The sequence below is a fragment of the Limanda limanda genome, chromosome 5, assembly GCF_963576545.1.
Source record: "Limanda limanda chromosome 5, fLimLim1.1, whole genome shotgun sequence".
Taxonomy (NCBI): domain Eukaryota; kingdom Metazoa; phylum Chordata; class Actinopteri; order Pleuronectiformes; family Pleuronectidae; genus Limanda; species Limanda limanda.
In genome coordinates, this window is record NC_083640.1 from 19907060 (window position 1) to 19920795 (window position 13736).

A 13736-nucleotide genomic window follows, 5' to 3' on the forward strand; every position below is an offset into this window, starting at 1 on the left:
TATTATTCAACTTTTAGTCTAAAGGTTGTAATGTCTTTTCTGCAGACATTCCTCTGCTGCCCTCCATCTCCTCTCTGAGTGCCGCAGATGACGACGAACCTGGAGGTCCTTTTACCGTCCACTGGCTGAACAACAAAGAGCTTCACTTCACTTTAGCTATGGAAGTCTTCCTGCAGCAGCTCAGAGGCAGCCTGGAGCAACAGAATGGCTGCTCCCATGAAGGTACAGACAAATATTTGGATTAGGCCAACAGTTTATTTGAAGGAGTGTGGATAAGAAGCTGGAGCAGAACTGTCAAAACATATTGTAATCTGCTTTGTTTTTCATACTGAACACTGTGATTTGCATTCTCCACCCAGAGCCTGAGGATGAGGATAACTCTGATGACGAGGACAATGGGAGCAGACCAACTGACCCCCAAGGACCTGAGTTTGGGGAGCTTTCTCTGGCAGCAGTGGAGCACCAGGTGGACGTGCTGTTAGAGGAGTGGAATAAAGGGGCAGACATGTTGTTCAGTATTCACCCCATGGACGGCTCCCTGTTAGTCTGGAATGTGGACTGGTTGGATGAATACCAGCCAGGGATGTTCAGACAAGCTCAGGTACATTTACTGTGATGTGCTTCATATTTATGTAAAATAATTGAATCCACAAAGATTGATAAAGAAAAATAGAGACATGAAATTGTATGATAGGAAACAACAGTAAAGCAAATGCCAATTAAATGTTTTACCTAATGATTTAATCATCACTGTAAATTAAGTAGATTTTCCCTTGTTCACTCTTTCAAATGTCCATTTTCGAGGAGTGCTTCTCAGTGACAGCATTCATTCATCATCTCAGTCAGGTTGTGAATCACTTTGACAATCGCGATGGTCCAGCTCCTATTCTAATGGCTTCTCAACCAGCCGTTCAGACAATTACATTCTAATTATGTGTGATTTCATATCAAATTCCCAGCTGCATTTTTATTAGCAGTGAAATAATGAGAATCTCTTGACGTGGCAGTTAGTCAGTCGGGCAATGCAGCAAATAGAATCCCAAGTTTCATTACCATTCAGGTTGATTAAGCCGGTCTGCTTTGATTAGATGAAACTGACAGGATCATACTATTATTTTTAGCTTGAGTATTGTTGAACAATATTCTTTTTTACATATGTGAAGGTGCAAATACAGGAAAAGTCTCCATTATTGTCTTTGTGACTCACTTTATGTCAGATATTCACTTGTCACTCAACTTCAGAAAGAAGAACAGAAGAATGTGAGCCTTTTGTTTTGAGCTCAGCCTTTTTGTAAAATGGGTTCACGATCTTCAGTGCCATCTGTGTCAAATTCCATGCTCACATGGGACGTTTTTCTGTTTCTGAAAAATAAGTGATTGTCTAAATCCTTTTTAACATTCAGAGCTGAAAAGTTTGAGTTGTTAAAGATTTCATCCCTCTTCCTCCTTCAGGTGTCGTTTGTGTCCCGTATCCCTGTGGCATTCCCTGCTGGTGATGCGATCTCCCTGAGCCACAGCGTTGTTATGTATGCCTGCAACAAGAACGTGGATCTGGCTATTCAACATGGCAGACAACGACCGTCTGGGAGCACACTGCCTCAAGCTAAATCTGCTCTAATAAGCTACAGAGATCAAGGAAAAACTCTGCCGAGCAGTAGCCTTCGACTCAGCATTTTCACCCCCAATGTCCTTATGATCTCCAAACACGATGACGGTTCCCTGAACCAGTGGGCAGTCAGTTTCGCAGAGGACTCTGCTTTCTCCACTGTCCTCAGCGTCTCACACAAGTCACGGTACTGTGGCCACCGCTTCCACCTCAACGACCTGGCCTGTCACTCGTTACTCCCGCTCCTCCTCACCACCTCGCACCACAACGCCTTGAGGACACCAGAGGTAGACAGCATTCTGGCTCCTCCAGAGGTTGTTTCAACATCGCTACCCCGTGGTTCACGGGCCAGCCGGCTGTCCCTCGGTGTGGTTTCCCAAGATCCCAATGCAATCTACAGTGAGCTGATTTTATGGAGAGTGGACCCTGTTGGCCCGCTGTCTCTGTCAGGCGGTGTGTCGGAGCTCGCCAGGATCAATTCCCTCCATGCATCAGCATTCGCTAACGTTGCCTGGTTGCCCACATTCATTCCCAGCAGCTGTTTAGGTGAGAAAATGTTTTTAGGATTTCTCTGCTTTTACATTTTAATGAGCACAGCATCATCATCATAATATGTTTGTTCACCAAACACTTTGGTCTAGTTATATGAAGTAAAGGGTTTGGCTTCAACTATCTATTCCTAAATAACCAAGTAAGACCAGCTTTGGGATTTGACTTCTCCAAAAATCTAATTTTTTAAATAGTTATTTTAACCTCATTAGTAACTCTCCTCTGTGTAAATAAAAGATTCTTGGTTAAAATTACATCATCCATGTCACCTTAATAATCTGCTTGTTTGTAAAATATACTTTATACAACTTTTTTGTCTTTTGACTGTATGTTAACTTAGAGAAACAAGCTTAGAAGTACCCACTGTCCCACTGTTTATTCTTTCATGTATTTATTTTGTTTCCATCTTTAGGTGTATACTGTAACTCGCCCAGCGCCTGCTTTGTGGCCAGTGACGGCCACTCACTCAGGCTGTATCAGGCCGTTATTGAAGCCAAGAAACTCCTGGGTGAACTCTCCAACCCTGAGATCTCAGTAAGTCCTCTAATGTATCGATACCTTGGACTGTAATTAAGTGAGTTAAGAAGAAGCTATAAATTTAATCCTAATTAGTGTCAGCCTTGGATGACTTTGTAGAAAAATTACATCAAATGACGTTATAATTAAGACAAATTGCATGTCAGGGATCTCTCTGACCTACTACAGCAGTGTTTAACTCAGCAAAAAGTGACTGTTGATATTAAGCCTTTATTAACCAAAACATAATCACTATCTCTCTATTGCATCTAAGCTTAATTTTAGAAATTCAGACTAAACGTTTGGCAAAGTAATTGTATGTTTCAACTATGTAATGCTTGTCTAAAAATGTTAATATCCTTTTCTCTTCAGAAAAATGTTGGGGAGGTGTTCAACATGATCAGTCAGCAATCCACAGCAAAACCAGGCTGCATAATAGAGCTGGACACCATTACTGACTTTGTAAGTATAAATGAAACCTAAGAATATGAAGGGTATTCTAAAACATTTCTCCCCCTTTTGCTATTTGTTTGTAAACATCTTTCGTACTTAAGACATGACCTGAAACTTTACCCCTGAAATAAAACCTTTTACTGAACTACATTTAAAAGCCAAAGTCGGAATCCGGAGCATTTATATAAAAGCCGTTGTGCGGTAGAGTTCAGAGTTTCTTCGAAAGGTCTAAACGGGTCTAGAGCAAATCTTTCCTCTTCACCTCAGGCAGCTTGTGAATGTGTTTATGTAGCATGACACAACTCCTGTCTGTGTTAATGTGTTTGCATATTTGCACCCCAGTCGATAAGGCGTTTTGTTCAGTGTCTGCATCTGTTATAGTTTGATGGTCGCTTGTGTTGTTCTCTACAGCAGGGAAAGGAGACGCAGCTCCTGCATGTTTTTGAAGAGGATCTGATCCTTGGCAGTGAGCGAACAGAGAGCACACAGGACAATTCTGATTCTCCTCGCACTGGTACAGATAAATTATCCTTTTCTAACTCAGAAGTTTGATTTATGCCACCTTTCAAACATTATTCATTATTATTCTCTGTGTTTCTGTGTGTTTTTGCTCTGCAGCCTCCGGTGAGCCAACCTTCTCGGCACGTTTTTTCCTGGTGGTGGTCGAATTAACTCCGACAGGTCGCTCCCTCCTCCACATGTGGCATCTCCATCTTGCTGCTCGACCAATCACCATGGGTGGGTACTTTGATAAGAAATTTTAATTCACAATTGCTTAAGGACAGGCCCTTTTTTATCTATAACCTTGTTTAATACCTAATGAAATAAATGAATGACAGCTCAAACTACAACTTTAATCCTGAGAAAGGCACAAATACTTTAGCATTAACTCTATATATAATATGTTGTAAAATTGGTCATTTTGTATTGAATATGTAGAAATGATAACTTTTGAGGAGCCTAGGAAGTTGTGCACAATCTTTTGAGAATATTCTGTAAAATGATTTAACTGTAGTGGCAGTATACTAACAGGCCTCTTTGTGTTTGTGTCATCCCAGAGGAGACCAAGACGGAAAAAGATGCCACCACAGCTTCTCCCATGAACACATCCCAGTTTGACTTTGATACGTTCAGTTCTCCTGTAGCTCAGAAGAGTAAAACCTGCACTTCCAGCCTGCAGAGTGCTTGTCGCCTCATCCTCACAACGCACAGACTTTACAGCCAAGAGATGGCTCTTCCAGAAGGTGTAGAAGCCATCAGTGTTACACCCTCCGCAGGTGAGAGATAATGAGAACATACATAATGCAAATGATAAAAAGATCCAAGATGCAGGAGACGTCTCAGGACAGCATTTAACGACCCCGAAACAGAAATTGCCAATTCAAAGGTTGTCAAATTGCCAGAGTTCTAAATCTGAAAAGAAATTACATTCTTTAACTTTATATATTAAGAAAATGTCCTTGGCTAATATTTTATTATCAACTTTCTTCCTAGGTCACTTGAGTGCATCCTGTTCTCTGCCAGCTGGCCGTGTGCCTTATCTCCTTGCTACTTCCTGTTCTGATGGTAAGGTGCGCTTCTGGAGGTGTAATGTCGTGGCGACAGGACCCTCCAGTATGGACACCTTGCTGTATAAGTGGGAGGAGTGGCCACTCCTGCTTGAGGATAGGTTTCCCAACAGCAGCACAGTGAGTGTGCCTGGTCGCCCCATAGAGGTCAGCTGCTGTCACGCAGGACGGATTGCAGTTGCCTACAGGCAGACGCCAAACACATCTTTGAATTCAACACTTCATCTGAACTCTAATGGACTGTTGACGTCTCCTCCTAACCTGGCATCCTCTCCCTATAGCACCCACCTGACCCCAACTCTGACTGTACAGCGTAGCTCAAATCCCACCCCAAGCCCCAACATATTAAACATTAGAGAACCTTTGGTACACATCAGCATCTTCCAGTGTGAGTCCACTGGTGGTTCACAGTGGATTCTCGAGCAGACCATCGTCCTGGACAGCGCAGATCCCACACCTAACTGCGGTACAACTAAAATCGACTTCTCTTTACCTCACGAGAACTGTCTTGGTTCCACTAGTAAGAGCCTCGTTCATTTGGACTGGGTGTCCCAAGAGGACGGGTCACATGTCCTGACTGTTGGTATTGGGACCAAGATTTATATGTACGGCCGTCTTTCTGGGAAACCTCCAGAACTGGGTCTGTCCTCTGAAGCAAGTAGAGAACAGAGCTTGTCTCGTCTAGTTCTGCTTCGATCAGTCGATCTGGTCTCCTCGGTTGAAGGCTCATTACCCATCCCGGTCTCCCTCTCCTGGGTACGAGACGGCATCTTGGTTGTAGGGATGGACTGTGAGATGCACGTCTACTCCCAGTGGCAGCCCCCAACACCACCCAGACCCAGTGCTGTCATTAACCAAGACAACGACATCAGCAGCAGTGTCTCCTCCATTATCTCAGCTGTCAGACAGAGCCAGGAGGAGGCACTCAGTCCTGGTGCTCCAGTGTCTTCACTAGCTCCTCCCAAAAAGGCCTTGACCAGGTCCATGATGAGTCTGGCTCAGAAACTCAGCGGGAAGAGGACGGCATATGACCTGCCTGTCGAGATGGAAGATTCTGGTCTTTTTGAAGCAGCTCATCAACTCTTTCCCACTCTGCCCCAATACCATCCTGTGCAATTACTGGAGCTCATGGATCTTGGGAAAGTAAGTAAAAAAAAAAAACACTCAAATACTAACTGTTGTTATAAACTGTATATTTTATTATTTTCTTTACATTTAAAAATAACAGAATTTACCAGAAGCTTACCCACTTGTTGAGGTTTCTTTACAAAGCAAAATGTATAATTTATTTAATACGTGTAACATAATTTGCCTGTCTTCAGGTTCATCGTGCCAAAGCCATCCTCTCTCACCTCGTGAAATGCATTGCTGGAGAAATTGTGCCACTTAAAGACAGTACCGCCAATCCAGAGAGACGTGTGCGCTCTCGAACCATCGGTGCCGGTGGAAGCACAGCCAGGGATCCAAAGATGTTCAATATCACAGAGAACTCTGCCCCTGACTACACAGAGATAAGCTCCATCCCTCCCCTGCCTCTGTATGCCCTTCTAGCAGCTGATGAGGATACAGCACGAAAAATTGGTGGGTATACAAAACGTGCATTGAGAATTATACTAAGTAACTAGAATGGGAAGGATTGAGAGACCATCCTAGTGTTTCATCCTCTTGTTTTCTCTCATCGTGTCTCCGGGGATATTAAGTGACAAGTATGAAAGCTGAAACATGTATACAATAATACAATAATCTGCTCTGTGGTATTTAATTTGATCCGCTGTCTCCCCAGCAGGAGGGTATTTTTCCTCAGGTGTTTTATGAAATACACGTCTTATACAATTTGGCTCTGCCTTGTGCCTCCTTACAGATACAGTTAGCAGTGTGAGTGGAGATAGTGGGCACGGTTCCAGTCACACAGATGCTTACGATGAGCTCTTCCACACACCCAGCATAGTGGACCTGGATCCTCTGGACAACGATGAAGAGGAAACTGGAAACAAGGTCAGTTTCTGTTTGCTTGTGCTTGGTTTCAGTGAATGATATATTGGTGCCTTGAAAGACCAGTTAAAATGTTCTGCCTCGCCTTTATTTTTTCATTATTTTCTGCTTCTGTATTATGTGTTGTGTATTAAATTAGAAATACTATACATTTAATTTTACAGACTGTCCTCTGTCCTGTTCCTGTCTGTAGGTTATTGACCTGTCTCAGTACAGTCCCACATACTTTGGTCCAGAGCATGCCCAGGTTCTGTCCAGCCACCTCCTTCACTCCAGTCTGCCAGGATTAACTTGCATGGAGCAGATGTCTCTCATGGCGTTGGCCGACACCATTGCTAGCACAAGCACAGACCTCAAGGGCAGCCAGGGCAAAAGCAAAGGTACTGCAGGGAAATAAAGAGTGGCACGAAGGTCCTACAAGGACATGTTCTCCATTTCATAACAAAATGTAATAAAATTGTAAATCAATTAACTGTCTGTTGTTGATTTACCAGGTGGAGAGACACTGGATGAGTGTGGTCTGAAGTTCCTGCTGGCTGTTAGACTGCACAGCTTCCTCTCTACCTCCCTGCCTCCAGCGCACCGAGCACAGCTACTACGGCAAGGTAGAGGGACCTGGGGGGGGGGTCGAAACTGTTTTCATTGGGGTAATCCCATAGCTGATGTGATTTTTGGTACTGTATGATCAGGAGACTTGTATAACTAATTGTCCAGATTGCTGCTGAGTGTGACCTTCACTCCTTCAATCATATTATCAGTGCACACTTAGATTTTAGGGTATTAACTCTAATGCCCAGGACACACCGAAGGGACAAATATCGAACTTGAGTTTTTGAGGTTTCAGTGAAAGAGGTGAACAAGCCACAGCCAATTTTTCATACTTAAGAATTTCATTGAGCAAGGTACTTAATTGGTATCTACTCAATGCTTTGAATATATGGATCAGACTGTGCCTCTTTATTTACAGCACATCTACATCTATTTGGATATTCTCCCTACAAAATACAAAACATTCCCCATTTTCCACGTCTCTTTCAACTATCTACAGGCCTGTCAACATGTCACTATGCCTGGGCCTTCCACTCTGAAGCTGAGGAGGAGCTGATGAACATGCTCCCTGCCCTACAGAAGGGGGAGACCACCTGGCCTGAGCTCCGCTCCATGGGTGTGGGCTGGTGGCTGCGTAGCACCAACAAGCTACGCCGGTGTATTGAAAAGGTGAGGAGGCTTATGTAATTAATCAGTTTTCATATTCAATTAAGGAGCCAGTGCTTCAATCTTAAGCAGTGAATTGGTGCCAATTCAGATAAAATAAGATTAATACGTACGAAGTAAAAATTTTACAGGTTGAGCAGCAAGTATTAATTCAGAGTACATAAAGAGGTATGTATGACATTGGAAGGCTAGCTCCTCTCTGAACTCACACATTCAGTTTACATTCATATTCACTATTAACTTAATCTCTATTATTTTGATTAGTGGATTTAATTTGTCTTTGTCTTACTCGTACTGAACAGAATATTGGGTGAACTGCTGCTCTGACTCTAAGCAACCTATAGATCAAACACATTTTATTATTTTTCTCTAAGAAATGTGCACAGAATAATTTAGAGTGTTGACCCTATCTACTGAGGGTTTCATTATAAATTAATTGTTGTCATTTAGGGTAAAAATTACACTCTCTCGAGGTCGCTTTAGAATGCAGCATTAAAATGGAATATAAGCTACTCCCTGAATTTGATCCTCAAAGCAAAAACTTTTTTCTGTGGATAAGACTGCAAACTGAGGAGGCGTGAGCTGAATGTATATTTTTCTTCTCTGTTTTGTCAGGTTGCCAAGGCTTCTTTTCTGAGGAGCAACGATCCACTGGATGCAGCTATGTTTTACCTCGCAATGAAAAAGAAGGCAGTGGTCTGGGGATTGTACAGGTAGGCAGAAGTGACAGTATTTTTCACATTGAAAAATAAATGCACACACTGTCATCAAAATATTTTCCCTTTGTCTGATAACGGAAGGTGTCTGACAGCAGTTTTCAATCCGTAACTACGTTCTCTCCAGGTCTCAGAACAATGCCAAAATGACAGACTTTTTCCGCAACAACTTCACCGAGGACCGGTGGAGAAAAGCAGCATTGAAAAATGCCTTTTCACTATTGGGAAAGCAGCGCTTCCAGCATTCTGCAGCATTCTTTCTTCTAGCTGGCTCCCTGAAGGATGCTGTTGAGGCAAGTGGAAAATAGACATGACATGATGTTTGCAAGAAGCCCATGTTCCTTCAGCTGCAATTGTCACTCTCTAGCCAGCTAAACCTCAGAGACCTTGCTCTCAGAATAAGTTAAGTCAAATTTATGCAGGCATTGCTTGATATAGCAGAAACACCAGATTCACATAAACAGATCATGTGACCAGTGGATCCTTTTTATTATTACAATAGTTAAATTTATTCCCTGTGGTGTCACCACTAATAAAGCGCATGGTTCTCATCTTTTTACTCGCAAATCATAAGGGCAGCTTCTGGTCATCGTCTGTACTTGACCTTTTATTCATCAAGGTTACTTCTGTTTAGAAAATCCCTGAAGCAATGAGTCACATTATTTCATCAGCATGGGTGACTGGAGCTTCTCTAAGCACTTTATGGAAATGAGCATTACCCGGGCAATGGGCTATCATTGACTTTGTTTAGTCTCTCTGGCTGGGAGGTAGTCTCATTGAAATGCACCTCACAATTTAACAGTCACAAGTGAAGAGAACAATTCAGACAACGCCCACTAACTCTTCTCTTCGAGCAGAGTTTAATTTATTTTGTTCAATAAAGTTCAATAAAAATAAATGGATAAGAAAGCAATAAATTCAGCGGATCGTTAAGGTCCACTCCTTTCCTTTGTATCCAGATAATGTTTAATTTGTCAGCTTATGTCGTGTCTCAGATATTCAGTCTTTTGACAATAGCTCAGACCCATTTTTAAATGATGACTGACTGTGCTTTACCTCTTCCTCCCCCAGGTGTGTATAGAGAAAATGCAGGACCTGCAGCTGGCTTTGGTGATCTCCAGATTGTATGAGTCTGAGTTTGAGACGTCCTCAACCTACAAAAAGATCCTCCAGAGACACGTTCTGGGTCACGACAAACAGGTACCTACAGCTTAGGGATGTCACAGCCTCTCCATTGCATCAAACAACCCAGCGTTTGATGGATAATAAGCTGCAGAAACCAGAGTGAGACATTTTAAATCTCTATATTTCAGATTCCAGCCCACCAGGACCCGTTCCTGCGGAGCATGGCTCACTGGGTCCTGGAGGACTACAGCAGAGCCTTGGACACTTTAATTGAGCAGCCTGCAAACAGCAACAGCTCTGGGTCCACTGAGAGCAAATGTGTCACTGGTAGGTCCGCAGGGAATCTGTTTTTATTTACTTGTGTTTAAAGGAGAAATTGGAATAGTACAATTAGTAGCTGCAATCCAAAATTAATGAGTTTACTATTACACAACTTGTTTTGAACCTAGCACACCACCCTATTTTTGTATATATCAAATTATTAGTAAGCACTAGTGTAAAGAAAGACTGCTTTTATTGCCAATGCATTTTTTCAATAGTATTTATTATTTGTGATGCGTAGCAACACTTATTTGATAGACATTAGTAGTTTAAAGAAATACTTTCGTGATAGAAATTATAAACGTTGGCTTAAACCTTCCTTTAATTAGTTAAAATCCAGTGGGAGTTACCTCAGACTATAATTTGACACTGAGGTTGAATCCTCTGCTTTCACTAAACGCCTCAGCTGTGCAGTTATTTTTGGTCCTTTTAAGTAAATGAAATAAGTAATTGCACCCTACTGGACACTGATGGCCACTTAATTGAAGAAAATATGTGAGGCTTGCCTTAAGAATAGATGAAGAACTGAACTTAATATGAACCTTATTTTGACTTAATAGCCAAACCAGTCCCAGATTAACATCCCTGTGCTACATGTGTCTCATAAATGACGTCCCCAAAGCACAGCTAATGTGCTTACAGAGAAACCAAACACTGGTTTGAAAATGCTTCTTCTGTTTGACAGGGTTTGCTTTCTTTACCCTGTGGTCATGATGAGTTGTTTGGTCCTTTGACAGGGTCGCATGAACAGCTTGGTGAACTTAATGAATCACTTTTTTGATCCTCACAAAGCTGCAACACACTTTCAGTCAGGGCATCTACAGCTACATTTCAGGACCCAGTTATATAATTGAGCTTGTTCTCCCAGACTCTAGTTAAGGCAGTAAAGACGGCAGATATTTTCCAATTCTAACTCTTTCAAAAAAACTATCTTTCACAGGTTCCTCTTCTGTGGCTACATGCAACCCTGAAGTTTTCAACTTTTACACCTACCTCCGCACGCACCCACTCCTCCTTCGCCGCCATTTTGGCTCGTCAGACAAGGCTAAAGTTGGCCTGACTGCTGAGGGTCGCCGGGCTGACTCCATTAGCCTGGAGGAGAGGAGACTGTTCTTCACTGCTGCATATGCACATTTACAAGCTGGCTGCCCCATGCTTGCACTTGAAGTTCTCTCCAAGATGCCCAAAGTCCACAAGCATTCCAAACTCCTGAATCAGGAGGATACAGGAATCACTGCTGAGCTCAGTGCCGGGAGTAAAGATGGACAAGCATCCGACTGGTCCCAGCCGTCTCTGAATGGCTACGAGTCAGATGGGAACAGCTTGTCCAACAGTAAATCAGATTCGGTGTTGAGTTTTGATTGGAGCCAGCCATCACTGACACTTCCAGGGGACGCCCTGGAGCTGAAGTGGGACAGCGACAAAGATGATGAAGAAGAGGATGAGGACGAAGAGGATATTAAAAATGCTAACACCGGTAGAATCGCAGACAGCAGCAGTGTGTTCCAGGACCCACAGGACGTCATGTCACCGCTAATGGAGACAGTGATCGGGGAGGACAGTGAGGACCGTGAGGACAGCAATGACTTCCTGGCCCCCTCTGATGACATCTTGGTGGCTCAGCTGAAGTTTACTGCCTGCTTGAAGATTATGACCAATGAGCTGCGGACGCTGTCGACGGGGTACGAAGTCGATGGGGGGAAGCTGCGTTACCAGCTCTACCAGTGGTTAGAAAGAGAGGTAATTTAAAGCAGCATTTTAAGATTTACGGATTTAAAGGTCAAATACATAAATATCCATCTGTGAAACTGTATCGTGGCTGCAAAACTTTCATAACTTGCAAAACTCCCACACACATCTCGCCCGTCTTCATGTTCACTGGTTTTCTATCATTGTGTGTCAGTGCATATAAACCTCGTAATGTTAATAACCCGTGTGGTTTCCTCTTATCGAGTTGTTTACCTTCTCGTGTGGAAACAGCTTGACGTTTTGGTGAAATGTTTTGCTTCCGCTGCCATGCATGGATGATAAATTCCTTCATGATAAATTGATTTCAGGATAAAAATTCTGTTTTCCCCAGGTGGTGGCTCTTCAGCGTTGCTGCAGCTACAAGCCCTGCCTGCCAGAGCTGTCTGCCCAGGGTGATGCCTGCGTTTCTGGGTTGGCAGAGGAGGGGGAACAGGTATGTACAGATTTGTAGATTTGTTAGATGTTCATGAGGGAAAATAAATCATTGCAACACTTCCTGTATTAGAAAGTTACATTAACAGCAGATTTAGTCATGTTTGGGGGGAAAAAAGGGGTTTTATTGAAGAGTTTGCTGCACCAGCCTTCATTCGATCTCCGATTGTCAGGCCTCTGTATTTTGTTACAAAAACTCAACTACTGTTGATTCAGTTTCAGCAGCAAACCTTTTCATAACAATTCATAATTACATTTAAAAGAGATTTATTGTTGTCAGAGTAGAGTAATGTGTATTTTTGTTTCTTCTTTATTTAGTTTTGTGGGGCTTTTATCTGAGGCAGTCGGATAACATCGGCACATTTGCAGGGATCTTGATTGTTTTGTCAATAGAAAACCTAATACAGTAAAACTCTTTTTCCAGCCTGGGAGCCCTCGTGGTGACAGCCAGAGGAGCAGGAGACACTGGCTGCAGAGTAACCAGCCCTTACTGAGGATGTTTCTTAGCTACTGCAGCTTACATGGCTCCCACGGCGGAGGACTGGCTTCTGTACGCATGGAGCTCATACTGCTTCTTCAGGAGTCTCACCAGGTAACGCAACACACACAGACAAACACTACAAGCTACTGACAAACAGAACATGACAGTTATTTTTTGAGGCATCCAAATTAGTGTGGCTCTGTCGCTATTCCCCCTATGCAACTATTGCATCTGATTCTATTTTGCTGTTGCTGATGATAGTGATCAAACAATTCAATATATCTCTTGGTACTTGGTTGACAATTTGTTGAATAGAAAATATTAAATAATGATTTTTAGTAGTAGTAATTTGTCTTGTGCTGCAGTTTCTTTTAAATATTGTCTGTACATTCGTTATGTGTAGATAAATAGATAGATGTACTTAATTCTTCCCAATTTGGAAAACGATTGTATTACAACAGCATGACAAGGGCAGGAATAAAATATGACTTGACTATACAAGTAATTGATTGCTTGCCAGTCTAGCAGGTATGTGATGAAAGTTAAATAAGCCGCAAGTGTTTGCTGATTACAGTTTCACAAATACTTTGCTTGATTTCTGTTTTTCTTACCTGAGTATCAAATATATGGCGTTGGTTTGTAAGGGGGTTTGGAGCTTGTCAGACCAAGCAAGCACTTCTTAATCAGTGAAGTGAGAAAAAATAATGAATTATTGATCGAGGCTGTTTTTACCCTTTTTCAAGGTCTTACATTTCAGCTACTTCTGATGCCATTAGTATATGTTTGCAACCAAAAGTCCAAGACAAGTGGTAGCAAAGAAGGAAAACTTGATTATAGTACAAACTAAATGTGATGTTATTTGTTATAAGCAGTGCTGCAATGTTATTGAGCAGAAAAGGGAGACTGAGCAGATGAGGAGGAAAATACGAAGGAAAGATCTTTGGTTAATGCAAACAGATTCCCAGGACACACGCACACACACATAAACCTACTTATCGTTCATTGGCAAATGT

General features: G+C 42.4%; 1 protein-coding gene across 1 annotated transcript in view; it reads left to right on the forward strand.

The window, feature by feature from the left end:
- LOC133001453 (dmX-like protein 1) overlaps window positions 1-13736 on the forward strand; it is a 48679-nt gene that overhangs the window by 12879 nt on the left and 22064 nt on the right. The window contains exons 11-31 of the mRNA XM_061071027.1: window positions 46-222; window positions 360-601; window positions 1453-2152; window positions 2568-2689; window positions 3044-3133; window positions 3536-3638; window positions 3743-3862; window positions 4183-4401; window positions 4619-5835; window positions 6015-6273; window positions 6554-6687; window positions 6878-7064; window positions 7179-7289; window positions 7733-7902; window positions 8515-8612; window positions 8743-8908; window positions 9687-9815; window positions 9929-10067; window positions 11002-11801; window positions 12142-12243; window positions 12667-12834. Of these exons, the coding sequence (XP_060927010.1) occupies window positions 46-222; window positions 360-601; window positions 1453-2152; window positions 2568-2689; window positions 3044-3133; window positions 3536-3638; window positions 3743-3862; window positions 4183-4401; window positions 4619-5835; window positions 6015-6273; window positions 6554-6687; window positions 6878-7064; window positions 7179-7289; window positions 7733-7902; window positions 8515-8612; window positions 8743-8908; window positions 9687-9815; window positions 9929-10067; window positions 11002-11801; window positions 12142-12243; window positions 12667-12834 (5453 nt within the window). The remainder of the gene's footprint in view (window positions 1-45; window positions 223-359; window positions 602-1452; window positions 2153-2567; window positions 2690-3043; window positions 3134-3535; window positions 3639-3742; window positions 3863-4182; window positions 4402-4618; window positions 5836-6014; window positions 6274-6553; window positions 6688-6877; window positions 7065-7178; window positions 7290-7732; window positions 7903-8514; window positions 8613-8742; window positions 8909-9686; window positions 9816-9928; window positions 10068-11001; window positions 11802-12141; window positions 12244-12666; window positions 12835-13736) is intronic.